The 25,000-nt window shown below is 39.2% G+C and overlaps 1 protein-coding gene across 1 annotated transcript in view; it reads left to right on the top strand.

The window, feature by feature from the left end:
• The first annotated feature begins 1,620 nt into the window (after positions 1 to 1,620).
• cpne7 (copine VII) overlaps positions 1,621 to 25,000 on the top strand; it is a 64,304-nt gene continuing 40,924 nt past the window's right edge. The window contains exons 1-5 of the mRNA XM_027136615.2: positions 1,621 to 1,916; positions 4,192 to 4,573; positions 14,779 to 14,961; positions 15,043 to 15,117; positions 20,932 to 21,006. Coding sequence (XP_026992416.1) covers positions 4,400 to 4,573; positions 14,779 to 14,961; positions 15,043 to 15,117; positions 20,932 to 21,006 — 507 coding nt within the window. The 5' untranslated portion in view covers positions 1,621 to 1,916; positions 4,192 to 4,399. The remainder of the gene's footprint in view (positions 1,917 to 4,191; positions 4,574 to 14,778; positions 14,962 to 15,042; positions 15,118 to 20,931; positions 21,007 to 25,000) is intronic.

Below are 25,000 nucleotides of genomic sequence, written 5' to 3'. Positions count from 1 at the left end.
GATGGAGTGTTTATCGTACCGATCACATAGATATGAAGACTTTTTTCCCTCTCGTCTCTGAACAAATCACGTTGTTACACTTCATCTGCAGACGAATCCACTCCATATAAACGTAAACTTATCACAGACCACTAAGATGCTTTAAAGTCTTTAGCAGTAGAAAATATTTACAGTACTTGAAATTGATACTGTTCACTGTATACTCAAATGTCCTTCTGTAACTATTTAAGGAATAAAACACTGTGTATCATGCTGTTGTAGTAAACTAATCAACACCCAGGTGGCATGAGGAAGAATGTAATTATTCCCATCCTGAAGTTTGCTTCTTATCCACTGATAGTTATATTAATGTTCTGGAACTGCTGTAACTTTCTCTTCTCCTATACATGTAAGCAGATGTAAACAGTATTGACACGAAGCAGGAAAAGGAATAGAATATAAATATAGTAATAAAGTTTAATACGTTTTCATTTCTAAAAGCAGGGCCAGTTTAATCCTGAGCAGAAAGGCAAAGTCTTGCTAATGTTTCTATTTTTCATTTCTTCCATAATTTTGGAACAATCACTGATTTTTAAAAGTTTAGAATTATTTTAGCAGATAAATAAAAGCGAATATAGATTTAATGTTTTATTAAATCAAAAGAAATGCAACAAGTTTATACCCCGAGGCAGAAATAAGCAACGCTAGGCAGCATTAGTCTAATGTTTACTCACCTGATATCTTTAGTAGACCAATATACTTTACTTTCTTCTTCTTCTTCTTCTTCTTCTTCTTCTTCTTCTTCTTCTTCTTCTTCTTCTTCTTCTGATTCATGCCATCTTTGTTCCTTTTTTGCAGTTTAATATGGTGTAAACCTTTACTCTTTTTTTTGGACTATTTAAAATTATACATTATAAAATTATAAATATTTAAAAATAGAAGATTTTCCTTTTCAAGAATTTGCCTCAGGTTTTCAACAATTTTCTTCCTCCTTCTTCCTCTTTCTCTCTCTCTCTGTCTTTTATTATACTTTTTAACCTCTTTATTTATTCTCACATCCTTCCTCATAGTCTTCCTCACTGCCATCTTTCCCACCACATCTTCATTATGCCAAACTGCAACCTTCCTCTTCCTCCTCATCGTCCCTCAGATCTCTTTACTCTTCTTCATTCTAAACCACTACACTACTTCTCTTCTTCCTCAACATCTCCCTGACCCCATTCGGCCTCTATACATCATCTATCATATCACCGCCCTATCATATCCCTCCTCATCTTCACTATATACCTCTAACACGTCTTCATCATCATGAACTCATCGTCAGCCCACTTTTACTTTCTTCTTATTCTTCATCCTCATAGTTATCCCATTCTCACTGTTTTTTCCTCCTCCCCCTCCTCATCACCATACTTTACACTTGATATTTAACACGTATTTATCCTGGACCTGTTTTACTACCTTTCCTCCTCTGAGTGTATTCTTCTACTCATCATCATCATCATCATCATCATCACCATCATTATCATGACCTCTGACTCTTCTTCCAACGACCCCATCCTCACCCCACTTATCCATCCTTCCTCTTCCTCCTCCTCTCACTGTGCTCTGTTCATCATCATCATCATCATCATCATCATCATCATCATCATCATCATCATCATCTATTTCACGACACCTAACCCTTCCTCCTCTTCCACCCGACATTTTCATGCATTCTCTTCCTGCTCATCCTTCATCACCACACGCTCCCACACTAATCGCTCATGATCTCTTCCTCTTCCTCATCCTGTTCCTCCTCCTTCCCCGTTCTTCGCGCGCGCTTTCCCACCCTTCCTCTTCCTCCTCCCTCACTCTCTCCAACTGCGCGCCGAGTTTCGGAAATTTTCAGCAGCTCTGGAGGAAGCATTTGAGCCAGAAAGCGGCTGCGTCAGCAGGAGGTGAGACTCTCTACCCTTTGTAAAACATTTATAGACTCCTATCTACGGCTGTGTGTTTTTATAATGGTAAACGACGGGAAAATTATCAATAGGTATAAAAAACGCTAGTGATGAAGATCGCGAGCGCGCGCTTGAGCATTTCTGTAAATAAATTAGAATAGAGGTTTTGTTTTTGCTTATAGCTTCTCATGCTGAGTGAATGCACCGAAACTAACACTTAAATCTTGATTTGAACAAGAAACGAAAGTGAAAAAGGAAATAGTCAAATACAGCTGGACTCCAGGTGTTGTCATGCACGTGCCGTTTCCAGTTTATATCCAACATACTGCTGGGTTTGTACTCAGTTATACGGGGAGTAATGGGTTCTAACCGTGTTCTGTGTGTGTGTGTGTGTGTGTGTGTGTGTGTGTGTGTGTGTGTGTGTGTGTGTGTGTGTGTGTGTGTATCTTGTCTTTGTTACGAAATATAATGGATTAGGGAGTGGTTGTGAAGCTAGAAAGCGCAGATTGAGTGACTATAAGCCCTAGTGATGCTGAACAAACTCCTCAAGGCGTCCATCAGTGTCCACATGTCCAAATCTGTGCTCCTGTAAAGATGGAGCTGTGCGCTGTGCGCTGTACCTGTGCGCTGGAGCTGTGCGCTGTGTGCGCTGGAGCTGTGCGCTGTGCGTTGTGTGCGCTGGAGCTGTGCGCTGTGCGCTGTGCGTTGTGCGCTTTGTTTGGCAAAAATAAAATATACCAATAAAAAAGAAGTTCCCATTGCGCCTGAGTTTGAAAAGATCTTGTGTATTCTGTGTATTTATATTTATTTACTTATCATTTGCTCTCGGTGTTTTTTTGGCAGTAAATACAAATGGAGACAGGAGTGAATCATTTTATATAGACATTTAAATCCAACACTGACTGAAACTTCGGTTCCGTTTCGCAGAATTTCGATTAAAAATCCCATCTCGGTTTCTGATTTCTACACAAGCTCAACTTCAGTGCTGTGGATTTGCACCATACATCATCCATAACAAGCCACTAGACACATTTATAGCTTTCATTTAGCGGGAATAGAGGTGAAAAAAGTGTGTGTGTGTGTGTGTGTGTGTGTGTGTGTGTGTGTGTGTGTGTGTGTGTGTGTGTGTGTGTGTGTGTGTGTGTGAATGTGTGTGAAGGGGAAAAAAAAATCAAGAAATAGATATGTATTTGAACGGCAGTGTCTGTGTGTGTATGTGATGGAGAGAGAAAATGAAATAACATGTACATACTGCACTGTGTGTGACACACACAGAGAGGGAGAGAGAGAGAGAGAGAGAGAGAGAGAGAGAGAGAGAGAGAGAGAGAGAGAGAGAGAGCATAAAGCAAGAGTATGTGTGTATGAGAAAAACCACAGTACAGTATACTGGTGTTTGTGTGTGTTTTGTGTGTGTGTGTGTGTGTGTGTGTGTGTGTGTGTGTGTGTGTGTGTGTGTGTGTGTGTGTGTGTGAGAGTGTGTGTATGAGAGAATATGATAGAGTGTAAAATAAAAAGTCAGACATAGTATATTTGCTTGTGTGTGTTTGTGTGTGTGTGTGTGTATGTGTGTGTGAAAGAGTGAGTGAGAGAGATAGAAATAGACAGATACAGTATATGTGTGAGAGAGATGGAAATAAACATAGTATATGTGTATGTGTGTGTGTGTGTGTGTGTGTTTGTGCACGAGAGAGAAAGAGCATAAGAGAGACTTAGAATGTGTCTGTGAGAGAATGACACAGAGAGCAAAAGTGTGTGTGTGTTTGTGTCTTTGTGTGTGTTAGTGTGTGTGTGTGTGTGTTTGTGTCTGTGTGTGTAGACACTACCTTACATTCAGTGTATAAGACACCTACAGACTTCAGACTCTGTCTTCACATCTCTGCTCATGAATGTCATAAATTCTAACGTTGTTCGTTGTTGCTGTCGTCAGAATAAATGTAGTGAATTATTTTGACCTTACAGATGAAGTGTGTGTGTGTGTGTTACACATCTGCATTCACACCCCACAGAATTGCTTCTTTGCATAATTAATGAGCTGTGCATAAAGTATTGACCATGAAAGGGTGCAGCGTCATAAAGTGATGGTTGTATGAGCATCAAGACGAGGGTTCTACTACACACTGTTGGGTTCTAATTGAAATAAAGGTTCTGATGAACTACATGATCCGCTCGTGTCTATAGAGTGTGCTAAAGAACGATTCTTATTCGAAACTTTACATATAACGTGACTTTGAGATGATTCAAAATAATAAATCAAACATGTCTCCTGTGTATTTAGGTAGACACGGTTCTCATCCTGATGTACCTGGAGAACATCCCTGTGTAACGTCATCTACAGAGAACTTGGGACAGAGATGACCGCTTGTCCTGCTTCCTTAACCAGCGGATGCCTTTAAATCATCTTGATAGCTGCTCCTTTGCGAATTCTAAATCTCCCATCGTTCCCTGTTCGGTATCTTTGGTTGCTTGTTTCACGCTGAGCCAGAATGAGTGAATCTCAGGAAGCGAGTTCTCCTGTGGCCGGGATCGGAGGCCCGGTGGCCTGCGTCACTAAAGTGGAGCTGCGTGTGTCCTGTAAATCCCTGCTGGACCGCGACACGCTGAAAAAGTCAGACCCCTGTGTCATCCTATTGGTGCAGAGCCAAGGGCAGTGGACAGAGGTGAGTGTGAGCTGAGTGTGTGTGTGTGTGTGTGTGTGTGTGTGTGTGTGTGTGTGTGTGTGTGTGTGTGTGTGTGTGTGTGTGTGTGTGTGTGTGTGTGTGTGTGTGTGTGTGTGTGTGTGTGCGTGTGCACATGTGTGGCTTCTTATAAATTCTGAGGAAAATATTTGAGCAATTGTTCTTTGTTAATAAACTAAAGTATTTTATTTAACTAAAATGCAATACTTAATTAGTCTTAATTATTTTCTTCATCATCTGTGTAGAAGAAACCGAATTAAAGAAACAAATGCCCCGGTTCATCATCTGCTCTGAGCTTCTCATGCTACACAACATAGTTAGCGCTTTAGCTATCCACATGTGTCTGAATACAGATAACCTGCAAAGTGAGGATTTGCCCCTGACCTGTTTCGATATTCTAGTCTAAGCAAAGATTTGTCTAAAATGAAGTGTTTCCTGGTTCTTGCTCCATTTCTTTGAGAATTCTAGAAGAAGTTGTAATTTGTCACATGTATATTACAGCGTAGTGAAATTCTTTGTTAGGAAGTTGTGGTCTGAGCACAGGGTTCATCTTAATACAGCTTCCCTGTAGGACAAAGTGTTAAGGCCCTTGTTTAAGGACACAACACTCACAGACTGGTGCTCAAACACTAACCCAGAACCTCTCCTCACATGGAGCATGCTGGGGTAATAACTAGAATGCTGAGGTAATAACTAGAATGCTGAGGTAATAACTAGAATGCTGAGGTAATAACTAGGATGCTGAGGTAATAAATAGCATGCTGAGGTAATAACTAGCATATTGAGGTAATAACTAGTATGCTGAGATAATAACTAGAATGCTGAGGTAATAACTAGAATGCTGAGGTAATAACTAGAAAAATTGAGGTAATAGCTAGCATGCTGAGGTAATAAATAGCATATTGAGGTAATAACTAGTATGCTGGGGTAATAACTAGAATGCTGAGGTAATAACTAGCATGCTGAGGTAATAACTAGCATGCTGAGGTAATAACTAGTATGCTGAGGTAAATTGTTAGCATTTACTGCGTATACTCTAATGCCAGGTTAGACTAGCATCAATTCAGCTAGTTAGATTCTTGCTAATGCTTAATAATACAGTCTTATGCAGTCTGAGACTGAATGATGCTTGATAAAATCTTCAACAAGTTCCTTTTCACAACTTAATTTCAGTTAAAAAACATTTATTTTCTTTTACTTTTTATGTTCGACTAGAAGATTTCTGACAGGATACGTCATGTAAGATCTCAAAACATTTCCTCAACGGTTTTATGTGATTCAGAAATATCTTTAAAATAAAACTAAAAAAAAACAACAACAAAACTTTATGTTAAAAACCTGAATCTAAAAGCTAAAAACCTAAAAAAAAAGAAAAAAGAAAAAGGACAATTGATTTAAGAAGACATTTCCTTTAGAACTCTATCCATTCACCTGGATATATTTACACCATATTTACTCTATTGTCATTGGTCAGAAAGAGTTCACAGGATTCTATTAATGCTCTTGGTGTAATGTCAGTGTTTCTACAGGGATTCATATGATGGATGTTTCACATAATCTACGTTTAATCATAAACAGATAAAACTGTGATCATTGAAGCGCTGATGATTTCGAGTGTTGGTGCTTTAGACTAGTCAGAGAGGTAAAGCTGTAGATTTTGGTTTTCAAGACAAAGGAGTTTTAACATGTGTGTTATAGAATAGAACAACCTGTGTGCTTTTTCTATTCTATTCAAATTCTATTCAATTTTGTATATAATTTTTAACCGTTGTCACAAAGCAGCTCACCCCGGAGAGTGTGATTATAAATCGTTTCGCCGGCTTTAACTATGTTCTTGTTAACTGTGAGAGAAATAAAACAAGTTGCTGATGGAAGGGATGATTACAGCTGCTATAATATAAATGATAACAGGAGCCAACTTGCTTTGTGGGCATTAAACGTAACTATTGTATAAATGGATAAAAACTCGTGTGCTGTTACAGGACTGGACTGTAACAACGTCACCTTATCGGTGATTATTTTTCTATAAAATCGCATCCTGAACGTGTTTTATTCCCTACATATTTAATACATGTATCCAGCTTATTATAGAGTATTATTGTGTTTCTTTTTTATTTTTTATTAATTAGCCTGTTTCCCATTCAACAGGATTTGTAATTGAAATGAGTTTAATCTAAAACTCCGAAACATCTAATAAATAGCCAAAATATCGTTGTACATATTTAAATAATAAGACTAACTATTTGAATAGTTGGATTATTTTCAGAGGTTGAAAGGCCAGTGAAATTGATTTTGCAGTTAAAGAGCTTCTCGGCTGCAAACATTAGTGTGTGTGGTCCCGTGAGGGATCGTTTCACAGCAGCAGAAAGCGTTGAGAAATGGAAGAAGAAGAAGAAGCTTTCCATCAGTTTTCCATATGAAAGAAGTTGTGTTTGTTTCAGTAAAACATTATCTGAATCCACAGCCGTGGTTTTGAAGACAGTCGGTGATTTACTGTCTGCGGGAACATGTCGGAATGCAATCTTAATCCTGTCACTTTATTATTACAACTGCACATTATAAAGAACAAAGTAAACCCAGTGAGGGATGGTGCACGGGTTCAGACAGGACCGGTGCTGTCTATTTTCTTCGCTTGATCAAATGACGCTTTATAAAACAGAAGAAACTCAGCAACTAATTGCCCACGACTCTGTTTACGTGTACCTCAATCCGGCAATTTTCAACCCTGCTGCTTTTCTGAATCTGCGGTTTGTCACGTTGAAATACAGAGCGTCTCGGGTCTCAGCATGCTGCAGGAACAAAGATGATGAATAGCTGGAATGACATTTCAAAATATAAAGGGTTGGAGCTCGATGTTTACTCAGCCTCCGTGTATAACCAGAAAGAAATGACATTCCCGCTTGTTCTGGCTCTTTTGACCTGCCGTTATTTCATACATCTCAATTCTGTGCTTATAAAGACGTATGAAAACGAGCTGAAAACATGAATGATTGCGGAAAGCTGCACTTTCTCATTAGTCATAAGACAAACCTGGAGTAGAATGCATTATTCTCTCGAACTGCAGGAAGGTCATTAATTCTGACAGTGGCAAGACAGAGTCGGTCAAAATCCATGATAATGTATGCAAATGGCCTCGCACGAGAGTTTTTAGGAGGAACGAGTACGCACGGAGCCTTTGTGGTAGCCTAGTGGTTAAGGTGCTGGACAATTGAAAGGTTGTGAGTTTGATTCCCATGTCCACCAGGCTGTCACTGCTGGGCCCCTGAGCAAGGCCCTTAACCCTAAAAAGGCAGGCTGGAAATGTAAATGTAATAGTATTTACTTTAAGCTTTGTTGATAAAATATTTAGCTACAGTTTGACACCCAGCACCGTCATCAGATGTGCACGTGTTCGTTATAAAGTTAAAAAGCCTCTCTTGTTTTGGGGAAGATTAAGGATGAGTCTTTTACTCGACGACTTTCAGGTGCGATGACGTGGGACATGTCTGAGCGGGTGAATGACACATGAAAACTCAAACCTGTGAGCTCTATCTGTCCATCACAAACAGTGGCTCTTATCCTGGGGGTCATGAGTCCTCTGAGGCACCTGAGAAAACATAATGTCTTCTGGTGACATCATATTAATTAACTGCTGATTGGAGGAAGTCACACAGGCTTAATAATTTGTGGATTATATTCATCATAACTGGACTTCTCATTAGACATGGATGGATTGAGCCAAATCATCCAGTTTAGCATTCATAATAACACTCTCTGGTGTTTATAACAGTTTATAATCACACTCTTCAGTGTCACTCACATGAGGACGAGGGTCACTTTTGTGTCTGGTTCCTCTTAAGGTTTCTTCCTCTTCTATCTAAGGAAGTTTTTTCTCACCAAGTCAAGTCAAGTCAAGTCAAGTCACCTTTATTGTCACATCACATCAGACTTGTTCATTAGGGATAAATACAAACACATTTAAATAGAAGTCTAATATTAATCTTGACCTTTTGTATTATGCATAGAAATTATGCTCTTAAAATAACCAGAACATTATGACTTATTATTCACCTCATTAATACTTAATTAATAACCTCATGTTCTTTTTCCACACATTTAGATCAAAATCCAAACAGTTTTAACATGTCTCATTGCTGCTATACAGGAGTATATAACGTATATAAAATTTTGTATAGTGTAGAATATTCACAACAACAATTATCTCACACAGAAAAATCTCATTTAAATATCATAATATAAAAATACATGACATTGTTCACTAAATGATTCCTCATGAGTCAGTGCAGTGCCCAATTTATCAGAACACACGCGCTAATTAGTACTCGTTATTTTGGGTCTTAAAGGAAATCGGGGCCTCGGGGTGTTATTTTATAATTTGTATTATTTTTGAAAGAAAAAAATCTTTTGGAACATTTGGTAATAAATTTAAAGTAAGAAAACTTGAGAAGTTTCTGATGTTTTGCAAGCAAAAGACAACAGAACATATGGTAATAAAATCATACCGTATTGGGCAGAAAATATAACAGTTATATTTTTATATAAACGATGTTAAATGCACATAATGTGTTTTTCTTGCGTCTGCCCTACTGCGTTATTATTTGTACCGCTCTTAAAAAAACAGGAGTGAGAGCATCATCAGGGTCGTTATTATTTGCATTTGTTTTTTTAACTGCTTACTTTACAGGGAGGACGAGAGCATGTGTGGCTTTGTGTTCTTCGCCCACACTACAGTAGCTGTCTACTGTATTCTTGTACAGAGAGATAAAATTTTAATGCTAATTTAATTCTATAATCTAGGGTATGCAGCCTCTTGAGAATGGATTTCTGTAACTTTTACACCTACCAATGAAAAATGTATAACAAAATATAATATATATATATGGCATTATGTTCATATTCACACGCATCACTCTACCTATACTACATATTTATTTCTTTTTAATTTGTACCTAACTTGTGTCTTATTTTTATTCCTTTACTTTTTATTTTCAACTTTAGGGTAATTTGCATTTTTTTAAAAATATTTTTACATCAAGGGCAGTTTTAAAAAGCATTTAAAATCCCCATCAATGAGAGCCGTGATTTCTTTCCGTAGTTGTCATATTTTATGGAATAGGAAGTCAGCAGTACGCCACGCTAGACTGATTTACATAACCAGGATAGTTCAAGATGCAAATGTGACAGTAGCTTAGCAAATTAGCTAAATACTGTATATAAAACATATATATTTAGATTTTACATCTCTGAACTGCCCCAAGTTGGTAAAACATTCATTCATTCATTTTCTACCACTTATCCGAACTTCTCGGGTCACGGGGAGCCTGTGCCTGTCTCAGGGGTCATCTGGCATCGAGGCAGGATACACCCTGGACGGAATGCCAACCCATCACAGGGCACACACACTCTCATTCACTCACACACTCACACACACACACACACACACTCTCATTCACACACACACACACACACACACTACGGACAATTTTCCAGAGATGCCAATCAACCTACCATGCATGTCTTTGGACCGGGGGAGGAAACCGGAGTACCCGGAGGAAACCCCCGAGGCACGGGGAGAACATGCAAACTCCACACACACAAGGTGGAGGCGGGAATCGAACCCCTAAACACACCTGGAGGTGTGAGGCAATCGTGCCCCATTGGTAAAACAATTCTGCAAAAAATGCACATGAATTCCACCCAATTATTCCCAAACAAGCGACACCTGGAAAAAGGGAAGCATATTAGAGAGCATTTAATTAGACAAACATAAGAAATCAATAATGGAAACCAAATTTCCAAAGACTCTTTTACATCATTAGGTTCAAACAGACTAAAATGCCATTGAGAAAATGTTTGACCAGTTTGATTGAGTATGATTTTGCTTAAATACATTTTTGCACAGGGACGCGAGCTGCTGTATATACGTCGAACAAAGCAGCCTAAATTCCAGTGTACATCGACGTAGGCGTCTTACGCGTCACATCGGTACCTCGCTCAGCGTGACGGGTTGTTCCTTGTGTTAATCCAAGGCCGTAATTATGCCGTCAGTTGTTGCGTCTGCTGAGCTCCAGGTCTACGTGATAAACTATGAGCCATCGTGTCTTCTTTTGTACACATGATTCACTGTAGCGTGAGTCAGTCTCAGTACACACTGCTGTGACATTGAAAGTGTCAGATAACAATACATTAAATCAGACCTCCTCGTTGTGCTAGGGTCTGACTGAATGAAGCAATTATTAAGAGATTGTACAGCTTTATTACATGGTGGCTGATGAATAGCTCATGTTAAAATGGATAAAATGGTCAGGCTGGAAATAAATGACATGACTGAATTTGTCTCAGATTTCATTGTAAAGCATAAGGAACTTCATTCATATCAGTACTAAGCTTTTAAACACAAGATTAACAGGTTAGCACGTGATTCCTCCTGTGAAATTTGAATACAGCCGAATATCGGGCTTTGGATAAAAGCTCTTTCTGCCCTCTTCAGAATATATAAGCTCACAGACACTACGAATAGCTTCCCAGAACTAAACTTTCCCTGTCTGTCTTGAATTCAATCAAACTCTCAACAAAATTGTGATTGTTGTCATCAGCTTTGTGTCAGAATTAAAAAAACCTTGACCTTACAAACTGATAATCATCACATTACCCTCTACATTACCCAATAATCTAGAAAACACTGATTACAAACATAATTGTTTATAATAATATAATAATAACTTTATTTTTATATGGCACCTTTAAAGTAGCTTCTAAAGTTTAATTTCTTTTTTCTTTTACTTTGGTCTTTTGTACTGTATTAAAATAATATTTGTGCACTATATGACTAAGATAATATAAATGAGATAAGGTAAGATAAGATAGGATAAGATAAGATAAGATATACTGTACCTTTATTCGTCCTACAATGGGGAAATTTCTCTGTTACAGCAGCAAAGAAAAAGAAATGCAAATATATAAAAGAATAAAGTTATAAAGAATAAAAACACAATGTATAAATACAAAGAAGAAGAAGAAAAAAAAGAGACCATGAATAAGTAGTTACGCTAACGGACAGACTAAGTGTTTGCACCTGACTATTTGTGTTTGTGGAGCATCCGATTCTAGGGTTATGTCCGTTTGCTGTTATCAGATCCACCCTTTTCTTCTGGGATCTTTAAGCCTCTCATTCTATACAATTATGTGCTGGAAGAATAGCCACATATGCCTGCGATAATCAGGTGCCCACAAACATTTCACATAGATGTATAGTGTATAATAACAGGTTATAGATCTGAGAAGACTGAGGGGAACTTTCTTCATTTCATCTAGCCTAGAGTGCCGGCAGCGATGCTCATAGTGCAGCTCACACTCATGCTTTGGCCAGTGGGCGAGTTCAGGTGCTGGGGTTTAAGGATGTACGTAGAGAGGATATAAACCATTAGGCTTTCTACTCTTAGCTTTCCCAGTTCCCTTTTAACAGGGAAGTGCCATTGTCATGCAAATCAATAGTGGCTGCTTAAACCGAGTGGGAGCGAAACCCACTCACATCTGATTTTCTGTGTCCAACTCACATCTCCCTCTCCGTATGTTCCCTCCTTACATTCTCTACCTCTCGGGCCTTTTGTTCTCTTGACGATCTCATGCTTTTGTCTTACCACGGGCATTTACCAGGTCTCTGGATCTGATTTATGGGTCCTCTATACACTGTGTGCCGGGCCACATTCTAATGTTATTAATTTATTTATTAATGTATAACTCTTGGGAATATGTTGTGCTCTACAAATAAAATACTAAAGCAACAGTTCAGCAAAACCAACAAGCCAGATGCACGAAGATGAACAATGCAAAGTGCAGACACTGACGAATGCTGGAAGTTTAAAAGCAGTTTAAAAGATCAGGTTATTTTTAGCAGCTCATTCATATTCTTGTTGGAGGAAATTTCATGCTTGTATAAGTTTTAACACTTTCTTTAAGCAACAAGTGACAAAAGTGACAAAAGTCATTTTTCTTATTTCTTTACAAAATATACTATACAATGATAATTTGCAACACTTTTTTTCTCCTTACTCTGTAAGAACAATGAGATCATATTAGTTCAGACTTTTGGTGATAAACAAAGTTATTTGTTAACACTGATTGAAAATGTCTAAGTCACTTTCTATTCCAACAGCAAACTTGAACAAGAAAACAGATTTCATTCATTCGTTCATTTTCAACCGCTTATCCGAACTACCTCGGGTCACGGGGAGCCTGTGCCTATCTCAGGCGTCATCGAGGCAGGATACACCCTGGACGGAGTGCCAACCCATCACAGGGCACACACACACTCATTCACTCACACACTACGGACAATTTTCCAGAGATGCCAATCAACCTACCATGCATGTCTTTGGACCGGGGGAGGAAACCGGAGTACCCGGAGGAAACATGCAAACTCCACACACACGGCAGAGTCGGGAATCGAACCCCCAACCCTGGAGGTGTGAGGCGAACATGCTAACCACTAGGCCACCGTGACCCCCAAACAGATTTTAGTTTTATTTTAAATTAAATCTTCTACACAACTACAGTTTCTGAACACAGCAGTGAAGTCAATCAAGTGTACAACTACTTTTTTTACTCAGAGTAAGTGATTGTAGTAAACATTTAGAACGTGATCCATCCGGTCTATAAGCACATTAAATGAGTTCTAGATGTACAATACATTCATTTTTGTGGCTTAATGATACATAATAATAGTAGAGGAGAACCTGTGAGGCTATGTGTGTACAGTTATCACTATATATTTATCTTATAAATGCCTGAAGAGACACAGTTTACACCACAAGAGATGTTCTAAAAATATTAGCCAAAGAACCAGTGTATTAAATTAGCTACTAGCTAATTTGGCTAACGTTGAAATATTTGTACAGCCTTTGTGAATAAATCACTAAGTAATGAAACGTAAGAAGAGATTCACGAGCTGCTGAAACCCTGCTCGTGTTTTCGTGACTGTGTTAGCTATGTTAGTGTTTCATTATTTATCACCTTTGACCCAAACGTTTCGACAATTCAATTTTGTAATATTTTGTTTATTTGTTTATAGCAAAACAGATCCTAGCTGGCTAACATGCGTATTGCATACAACAATACCTAGCTGGCTAACATGCGTATTGCATACATAACAAAACCTAGCTGGCTAACATGCTAAGTACATAAATAACAAAACCTAGCTGGCTAACATGCTAATTACTTAAATAACAAAACCTAGCTGGCTAACATGCTAATTACTTAAATAACAAAACCTAGCTGGCTAACATGCTAATTACTTAAATAACAAAACCTAGCTGGCTAACATGCTAATTACTTAAATAACAAAACCTAGCTGGCTAACATGCTAAGTATTTAATTAACAAAACCTAGCTGGCTAACATGCTTATTACGTAAATATCAAAACCTAGCTGACTAACATGCTAAGTACAAAACAAAACCTTGCTGGCTAACATGCTTATTACTTAAATAACAAAACCTAGCTGGCTAACATGCAAAGTACATAAACTACAAAACCTTGCTGGCTAACATGCTAAGTACAAAACAAAACCTTGCTGGCTAACATGCTTATTACTTAAATAACAAAACCTAGCTGGCTAACATGCAAAGTACATAAACTACAAAACCTTGCTGGCTAACATGCTAAGTACGTAAATAACAAAACCTAGCTGGCGAACATGCTAATTACTTAAACAACAAAACCTCTCTGGCTAACATGCTAAGAACATAAATGACAAAACCTAGCTGGCTAACATGCTAATTACTTAAATAACAAAACCTAGATGGCTAACATGATTGTAACTTTGTTGATCCTTGTATTTGTTATTGAGAGTAAAGGGTGTTGTGATATACCTCAGATACTTCCTCTTGGATTATTGTACATACATTTTTTAATGGTTTAAAATGTAAAGTTTTTGGTCCTTTAAATGGTAAATGTTTAATTTTTTTAGTGTGCTCACTAAATATTTTTTAATATTTGAGAAACAAGTCAGAAAAACGAAGAGTGTGCAAGAAATAAGTGCAAAATACTTCAGGATTTAAATATATAAATATACATATTTATATGATAACTATTTTATTCCTTATATATTTTACAGCATTTATGACAAGCATCAAAAACCCTTGCTGTGTTTGTGATCTCGTTCTTGTCTTGGTGTTGTTTTTTTATTCAGCTGGATCGCACTGAAGTGATCAAGAGCAACCTGAACCCAGTGTTTGCCAAAGTCCTGCTGTTAGATTACTACTTTGAGGAGGTCCAGAAGCTGCGCTTTGAGGTCTACGACATTCACGGGACCCACAGCATTGGCACCCGTGATGATGACTTCCTGGGTGGGATGGAGTGCACACTCGGGCAGGTAAGACACCTGTGTGTAAATGTTTTATTTCCTCTCAATAACAATCCGAAAAATTTGCACATATTTTTATGTCTTTAACAGATAGTGGCTCAGAAAAAGATGGTGAAGCCATTGTTACTGAAATACGGAAAATATGCCGGAAAGTCTAGCATTACGGTGAGTTCTGCTACAGAATATCTGTTGATATGATAATGCTAATCGATATCGCGATACATCAGCGCTATGATTCACTTTTCTGAGATTTTGTTACTGTCACAAAATTGGCTGAATCTCAAAATAAATTTTTTGTCATAAAAACGCTAAGTAAAGAATAAAACAAAAATAATCAGAAGGTCTAGACTCCATAGCAGCTTTTATTGAATAAGGACGACCCAAGAGGGCATCTGACTGACATGTAAAGCAACCAATCGCAATTTATTTGTTTTATCATCATGACGACTTTGTTGCCATGGGAACCGTTAAAAAGGCGGCACATATGTCTCCTGTAGAATCAAACTTTCAGCCAATATTAATTTAACGATGATGCCCATTGTTTATTTATCTGTTTTTGTCAACACAACCCTAATAATGAGTTGTTACTATGGAAACTATGATATATTATCTTACCAAGTTACTTGCCACTGTCACTGTTTTGGGATCTGAAACATTTCTTGCTTATTTTGATGCATTTATTCACAACAATAGTGTGTATGTGTGTGTGAGAGAGATGAAGATGAAGAGGAGGCTAGAAAAAAGAGCAAAGCCCATCTTTCAGACCTAAACACCATCTACAATAAAACATTACAGGGTGAGGTGTTCTTTTCCTCTGGCCTTCCATTAAGGTGTTAATAGATTTGAATGGATGTTCCTGCGCACTCGCCCAGAGCAGGTAAATTACTCCAATTATCATGCTGTGTGTTCAGCTTGAAAGCTTTCAGCCAGCAGTAGAACAGCATGTGCAGAATTCCATGGAATTTACTCTCCAACATGAGGAACACAGTGGTGATGTTAGCACAAAATGAAGAAGAAGAAAAAGAGCATTGAGACTTGCAGTTATAGGAATATAATGAGCATTAGGGTTAGAATTGTTACCTTTTCTTTATAACAGCACACACTGCAATGTTTTCTTCCTCTCACACCCACACAATTTAATTTATTGAGTGAAGAACACTTCGGACTTATTATCCGTTTATAGCTACATTAGATATAATCTCAAAGAATTTTCCCACGAAACAAATTAATTCCTGTTCTCACTTCCTCCCCTTTTCTCTTCCCAGCTTCTATTTTTCTCTCTTATCAAGTCTCTGTTACCATAGAAACGATAAGAGCATAAGAACGAGAGCGTTAATATAAACCCAAGACCGAATGGACGAATCAGAGTTCAGAGAATTCAACAGCACAGTGATGTAAATAACGTTATTATATCTATGTGCTAGGTTTCACAGATGATTCTTTATTATAAAAATAATCCCATAGATTAAGATATTAGTAACAAAACAATAACTCACTGTAACTATAGCTGTTTAAAAGTTTGTATCCCCCTTTGTGAGTATGATTGAATAGTCTCGGACTGTTCTTTGTATCTACTGTATGTCCGTCATATGGACAAATTCAGATCGCAGGTCCACCAAGCTGCTGCTCTCGGGCCCCTGAGCGAGGCCCTTAAGTAAATTTCCGGAAAACTTTCCAAGGGAACTTAATCTGGGGAATTTTGGAAATATTCCAAATTGGAAACTTTATGGGAATTTAAAGGAATTTATGGGAATTATTTGGAAATATAGCAAAATTTATATAAACTATATCGTATACAACCATAAATAAACATGTTGTTTGGTCATAAGCAGACGTGCATGCAAGGTAATACACATTTTATTTAATTGTAAGTAAAACTTTAATTGATTCTTTCATTGAGAAACACAAAAGTATAATAAACATTATTATGCTTGTAATAAACATAATAAACTTAATAATTGTAATAAGCATATTTCCCTATGATTGCTGTAATCTATTCTAATTAATAAGGTAGTTATTAAGTTTAGGTATTGGGTACAATTAAGAATGTAGAATAAGGTCATGCAGAATAAGGCATTAATATGTGCTTAATAAGCACTAATAAATAGCCAATATTCTATTAATATTCATGCTAATAAGCATCTAGTTAAATGAGCCTAAAATAAAGTGTTACTGTGCATGTTATAGAAGAATGTAAGTACCTGCAGGGGGTTTGGCCTCAATGGCCTTCCAGTAAGCAGTGTGCTGTGTGCAAGTGACCGAGGAGCTCAGGGTACAAATTAACTTAAATTACATTAAATCTTGTCGTTTTGAACACAATTATGCTTCAATTTAAGCACATTTAAGCTCCTTGTTATAGGCAACTCTGCATTTTTTTTAAAAATTCCCAGTTTATATCCATATATTCCCGTTAATTCCCATGGAAAGTTTCCAGCTTTGAAAATTCCTGGAATTTTGCAACCCTACCTGTGATCTTGTCTTTATAGATTTTTCTAGATGTTTGTCGTTGCCTGCATGTGTTACGACTCCATTTACAGATTTATTGATTTATCGATTGCTTTTAATAAACGGAACACAGATCTTACACACTTTACACCACACAGTCGAGGTTTGTTTGACATTTTTGTCGCTTGGTGATGAGCGGTGGTATTTTATAAACCAATTTTTATTATAATCTTTGTTTATTAAGGTCTTTAATATGGCTGAAGCTGCAGCTGGAACTAGACAGGGTTCACACTTTGAGGTAAATCGGGTTGATTGGATATGATTTGCTGTAACTGCAGATTTATTTCGTTTTGAAGCTATTTAATGTTTCTGGCATAAATATGAACCTAATTAGAACTCTACTCCAAATTTCTAATCAAATTTTATTAGTCAGATACACAATCATAAAGAGTACGACATGCAGAGAAATGCTTTTTTACTGTCAGTGTTATAAAAACAGTAGAATGGAATGAAATTAGTTTAGGAATAGAATAGTAAAAAAATAAAATTGAATAGTAGGGGGCACGGTGGGTTAGTGGTTAGCACGTTCACCTCACACCTCCAGGGTTGGGGGTTCGATTCCCGCCTCCGCCTCGTGTGTGTGGAGTTTGCATGTTCTCCCCGTGCCTCGGGGGTTTCCTCCGGGTACTCCGGTTTCCTCCCCCGGTCCAAAGACATGCATGGTAGGTTGATTGGCATCTCTGGAAAATTGTCCGTAGTGTGTGTGTGTGTGTGTGAGATAATGAGAGTGTGTGTGTGCGCCCTGTGATGGGTTGGCACTCCGTCCAGGGTGTATCCTGCCTCGATGCCCAATGACGCCTGAGATAGGCACAGGCTCCCCGTGACCCGGGAAGTTCGGATGAGCGGTAGAAGATGAATGAATGAATAAAATTGAATACAATGGAATTAAATTACATTTATTTGTATAGCGTTTTTAAAAATTCCCATTGTCTCAAAGCAGATTTACAGAAGTATAGAAAAAAAGAAAGAAAAATATAAAATAATAATAATAGAAATAAGAAGAATTAAGAAAAATAAATAAATGAATACATGCAATTAAAGTTTAAAATTAATTTAAAAATATTAATTTACAATTTAAAATACGATATATCTATCCCTATTCTTAATGATCAAACCTGAGATGATATGAGGAAGTAACCTTGAGAGGAACCAGACTCAGAAGTGAACCTCATCCTCATTTGGTTGACACTGGACAGGAAATAATGTTAATGTAAATAATGTTAATGTAAATAATGTTAATGTAAATAATGTTAATGTAAATAATGTTAATGTAAATAACGTCCTTTCTACAACAGTTTATAATAGTGTAACCAAGAGCTCCTGAGGAACTAATGGGTCATCGCAAACTCTGATCTCACCACAGACCCAACACTAATTCCTTCCTGTCAAAGTCTTGATAAAGCTGATAAAGACCAGAACATACAGCTGACTGATACAACATTGGTTTACAGCTAACACAATTAGCCATATACAGACCTGGCAGACTTGTTAATGGTACAACAAAAAGACCAATCATCAGGATTATTTATAAAATTCATTCATTCATTCACTCATTTCCTACCGCTTATCCGAACTTCTCGGGTCACGGGGAGCCTGTGCCTATGCCAGGCGTCATCGGGCATCGAGGCAGGATACACCCTGGACGGAGTGCCAACCCATCACAGGGCACACACACTCTCATTCACTCACACACACACACACTACGGACAATTTTCCAGAGATGCCAATCAACCTACCATGCATGTCTTTGGACCGGGGGAGGAAACCGGAGTACCCGGAGGAAACCCCCGAGGCACGGGGAGAACATGCAAACTCCACACACACAAGGTGGAGGTGGGAATCGAACCCTCAACCCTCATGAGGTGTGAGGCGAACGTGCTAACCACTAAGCCACCGTGTCCTCCTATTATTTGTAAAATGAAAAAATAAAATGAAATAAAACTAAATAGAACTGAATGTACATATTACAAACACCTATTATCTGTATAATGTCTAAAATAAAATAAAAATGGAACTGACTGTAGACGCATTTTCCAAAGTTGTTCATTTTAGCAAAAAAATCACATTAAATTTTGAAAGAGATTTTTGAGATTTTTTTTTTCTCCTTTCCTGATCGATCACATATCGATCTCTATCTCGACCTGTTCATGCTTCAGCCGTGTTTTACACCAATAACCTTTATATTTGGAGACTTTTTAATAAACACTAATGACGTCTGGGCTCTGTGGTGTATCCTAATTAATTCCCCACTAGTTGTAGATTCGATCCTGCAGCTCACATTGGTTAAGCTTGTGCATTAAGCCTCTGTTCTTTATTTCACACTCCAAAGCTGTCAAGGACTTTCCCTGAACGCTGTGTTGCTGTTGTGTGAAGTGACAGGAAAGGAATTTCTGACAGTCTGACAGGATGAAGCTGTTCCCTGCTCCTTAAAATATCTTCTGGATTTTCACTTGTTTATGTTCGTTCATCATCAATATCCTTTGTGTCCGTCCTACATCTTTAATCGGATCATTCATAACCTTTTTGTTTTATTGTTAATCTCACTTCATAGAAATGGAACACGTTGTGGGTTCAAACGGAAAACTCTGCAAATCTCTTCATTGATATTTTATACCGGGTTCTCAGGTTGAATTCTCAATTCTGGTTTGTCAGAAAAGTTCAAATCAGGTCAGAATTCTAAATTCAGGATATGAATTATTAATTCATCAATTTTCTCTAATGGTAGTGGGGAGGGAAAAACTCCCTGAGACGACATGAGGAAGGAACCTTAAGAGGAACCTCATCCTCATCTATGTGACACTGGAGAGTTTGATTCTAAATCAATTCTCTTCTATAACTCTATGGACTAAACGGTGTAGTTGCGTGAACAAGGAAGTACATTCGAGAATTTTAACACAAAGTCTGTTGTGACTTCATGTTCATGGTAACTTAAGTGCATCTCTGTTGAATTCCAGGACCATTAAGCTACCACCCCTTCAGCAGAAGCCCTAATCCAGAGAGAGACTTACAATTTATCGCATTTCATACAACTGAGGATTAAGGCCTTGCTCAGGGGCCCAGCAGTGGCCGCTCGGTTGACCTGGGATTCAAACTCACAACCTTCCAATCGGTGACCCAACACTTTAACCACTAGGTTACCTCAACTCCTTTAATCTTCAGTAAGGACATCTGCCAAAATGTAATGGAAACCTTAACAGAAACTAGATTTTTTCCATATAAACACACATCCGTTCATCTTTTATTCCTTACGTTCCTAAATCCTGGACCATAGCGTGACTATAGCATAGACTCTCACGATTAAAACTCATTTTACTGGCAGCATGAAAACTCTTTATATTCAAAAAATCATGTAAGTAAATCTCTGAGTATCGTCAGGATTTTTGCATTTGGGAACACGGAATAAGATCAACAACAACAACAACAACAACAACAAAACACAAGAAATCAAACGAATTGCTTTTCTGTTTCCGTCAGATCCATGCTGAGGAAATTTCAGGCAACAACGGATACGTCGAGTTCGCGTTCTGTGCCAAGAAGTTGGATGATAAGGTACGAGAATGAAACGAATCCTATTTTATTTAACAGTTTTTGTTTTTTTGGAAGTTAATTAACGGTTGTTAAATAAAACTGAAATAACTTATAGTAACTTTTTTTCACGGACAATTAAAAGTTTTCGTTCTGAAAGCGTTTTGTTGTACTGAATATTGCTGCTATATTGCTTGCTTTTTTCTGAACCCCTGCAGTCACAGTATCTGGATCTTCAGGGAGCGGGCGGGCGACAGGGGGGGAATGACAGGGGGCGAGCGGCAGGGGGTCTTCGGCCTTCTTCTCTGTGTGCAAACATCTTCTCCTACACATTAGCCCACGTAGCCGAGCGGCTCTGCAGAGATCTGCTTGTCCCGCGGTGCTGCCGCTGTGTACACAAACCCCTCTATACCTCCGCCTCCTACTCCTCTAATCTCTCGGCCTTCGCTCCGTTTCCAGCTCGCTCTTATTTCCATTTTTCTTCTGTTTGAATCCTGTTCTCATGCTTTTTCTGGCTGTTTTTTTGCGTTCTACTCTCGAATTCCCCCGAGGCCCTACTTGTGTGGAGCGATAAGGAGGCAACATTTTTGTTCACATTCTGTATGAATCGCAAATGATGCATAGCGACAACATGTTGATATCCGTGCGAGATCATTGATCACCAGAGCTCCGGAGTGACAAACGCGAGCCAAGAGATGGCGAGATTTGCGAGCTCACGCTGCTCGACTGTTCGTCAGATTTAACGCACCTTCGGGGGAGATTACGGATCCACGACGTGGACCGATGTTCAGTCTTAAATTTCAGTAAATATAGATCCTCTTACTCTCACCAGCACGTCTCTGTCTCATCATAAACCCGAGTCGGTCACGGGCCGCTTCGCTGCTGGAGGCGGAGCGGTATTTCAGACCCTGTGGAGATGCTACTTGACACTGCATTACATATTCATGAATTCGTACAGATGCGAAGCTGATGTGTGTTATTAATTTACATCCTTCTGAACATTTAAGTCCTGGAATCTCAGGAAGCTTTAATCTCAAAATCTAATCATTGACTCTGCCATATGTGCTGCAATATAGTCATTAGTGATGGAGTTTTAATGATGCTGGCGGTGGGCGGGGCTTACTGTCACAGCTCACGCATCATCGGGGTGCAAAAATTCGGAAAAATGGCTCTTATGATAAAAATAATTGTGTGACTCTCACACTCGCTACTCCCATGTGAGACATCTTTCTGATTTTTCTGACGTTTTGATGTGACACTAGATTAACGTTTATATAATGTGACATGATTTCTTGCAATCTCAACAAAGATTCTCAGTATCTCAGTGTGTGAGCGCTGCAGCGATTTTTATCTTAAAGGCAAACGAAGATTAGCACAAACTCAGAGGACAGATAAACACTGTACTGTGACAAAAGAGCACATGCTAAGAGCTCGGTACATGTACAAGTGTCACAACAAGAGGGACGGTTGGACCAATCAGTGATGAGCTCATGAACACTCTCTATCACACACACACACACACACACACACACACACACACACACACACACACACACACACACACACACACACACACACTCTTATGAGCACACATGCTACACCCCCACCTCTCCTTCCCAACACACACACACACACACACACACACACACACACACACACACACACACACACACACATACGCTTATGAGCACACATGCTACACCCCCACCTCTCCTTCCCAACACACACACACACACACACACACACACACACACACACACACACACACACACACGAGCACACACGCTACACCCCCACCTCTCCTTCCCAACACACACACACACACACACACACACACACACACACACACACACACACACACACACACACACACACACACACACACACACACACACGAGCACACACGCTACACCCCCACCTCTCCTTTCCAACAAGCTCACACACAGACACACACACACACTCATGAGCACACATGAGCACACATGCTACACCCCCACCTCTCCTTCCCAACACACACACACACACACACACACACACACACACACACACACACACACACACACACACACACACACACACACACACACAGACACACACACATGCTCATGAGCACACATGCTACACCCCCACCTCTCCTTCCTAACACACACACGAGCACACATGCTACACGCCCACCTCTCCTTCCCAACAAGCACACACACAGACACACACACACACACACACAGACACACACACACACATGAGCACACATGCTACACCCCCACCTCTCCTTCCCAACACACACACACACACACACACACACACACACACACACACACACACACACACACACACACACACACACACACACACACACACATACTCATGAGTACACATGCTACACTCCCACCTCTCCTTCCTAACACACACACGCCCACACAGACACACACACACGAGAGTGATTGAGAGTGTGTGTGGAGAGAAAGAGATAAAATGAGAGAGAAAGAAACTGAAAAAAAGAGAGATTGAGAGACACCTTTTAATCCTTTATTATTTTTTCACTCATTTGTTCTATTTTTAGGACACAGACGGTCTAAAAGCATTTCACTACACCTGTAAAATTACAATTTTAATTTGCTTAAACGTAGCGTACACAGCCAGCATACCGTTCTCTCTGCTCCTGAGACATCGTGTTTTTATCGAATCACTTCCTCTAACTTTGGTCTGGAGTCTTTGGCTTGTTCATTAAGAGTCATTAACTGTGTTTATCTTCTCTGATTAATGCCAGCCATGTCGGACGCCAGCTACGTCACCTAAATATAACTCTGATGGCTGAGATGATGGACTTGTTTTGTAAATGGCTCGCACCTACAAAGTAATTCTGTAGCGTAATGCGAGCAAGAAGAAACACGAAACGAGCCAAATAGCTCTGTGCATCAGGGACAGAGGATAAAGACTGCCAAATGTCTAGACAGAGTAATGACCGAGCCGCAATCTTCAGACGGGATCTGTCTATTCAGATGACTTGGTGTAACTCATTACTCTCGCTGCTTCAGCTGAAACGGAAAGGACGCAGGATTGTCGCTTCGCTACTCCTCAGAACACGAACACCATCCTTAAAGTCATGCATCTGATTTCATACATGACTTATGGGGTCACACAGTGGTGTATTTACATTTCCAGCATTCGGCAGACGCCTCTTATCCAGACCGAGGTACATTTATCTCATTTATAAAACTGAGCAACTGAGGGTTAAGGGTCTTACACAGGGGCCCTGCAGTGGCACTGGGATTCAAACTTACAACCTTATAATCTGTAGACCAACACCTTAATCACTAGATACCCCATCCCAACAGTTGTAGGCAGTTTCGGGCCCCTGTACAACTGTTCGGGCCCTCAACCTTCTGTGGTATAAAATAAGATCAAGCTCTCACGTGTTCTGCTTCTTCTATACAATCACACAGAGAAAAGGTGAAGTCAAAAATGACATACACCACTTAAGTGCACAGGTTTGAACAATTTTGTGTGGATTCTATACATATTTAACAATATCATTTCTGTTGTGGGGGCACGGTGGGTTAGTGGTTAGCACGTTCGCCTCACACCTCATGAGGGTTGAGGGTTCGATTCCCGCCTCCGCCTCGTGTGTGTGGAGTTTGCATGTTCTCCCCGTGCCTCGAGGGTTTCCTCCGGGTACTCTGGTTTCCTCCCCCGGTCCAAAGACATGCATGGTAGGTTGATTGGCATCTCTGGAAAATTGTCCGTAGTGTGTGAGTGTGTGAATGAATGAGAGTGTGTGTGTGTGTGCCCTGCGATGGGCTGGCACTCCGTCCAGGGTGTATCCTGCCTCCCCGTGCACAGGCTCCCCGTGACCCGAGAAGTTCGGATAAGCGGTAGAAAATGAATAAATGAATGAATGGATTTCTGTTGGGGTTACACAGTGTTCTGAAATCGAGTGCTGAGAGTTACATATTTATATATAATATGTATATTTGGGTCTGGATGCTCGATAGCGAAAACCTCTGGACACCTTAGAAAC

The sequence above is a fragment of the Tachysurus fulvidraco genome, chromosome 2 (genome assembly GCF_022655615.1).
Source record: "Tachysurus fulvidraco isolate hzauxx_2018 chromosome 2, HZAU_PFXX_2.0, whole genome shotgun sequence".
In the NCBI taxonomy this organism is placed as follows: domain Eukaryota; kingdom Metazoa; phylum Chordata; class Actinopteri; order Siluriformes; family Bagridae; genus Tachysurus; species Tachysurus fulvidraco.
The sequence above is the reverse complement of the archived record's forward strand: the minus strand, read 5'-3'. Positions and strand labels throughout refer to the sequence as shown.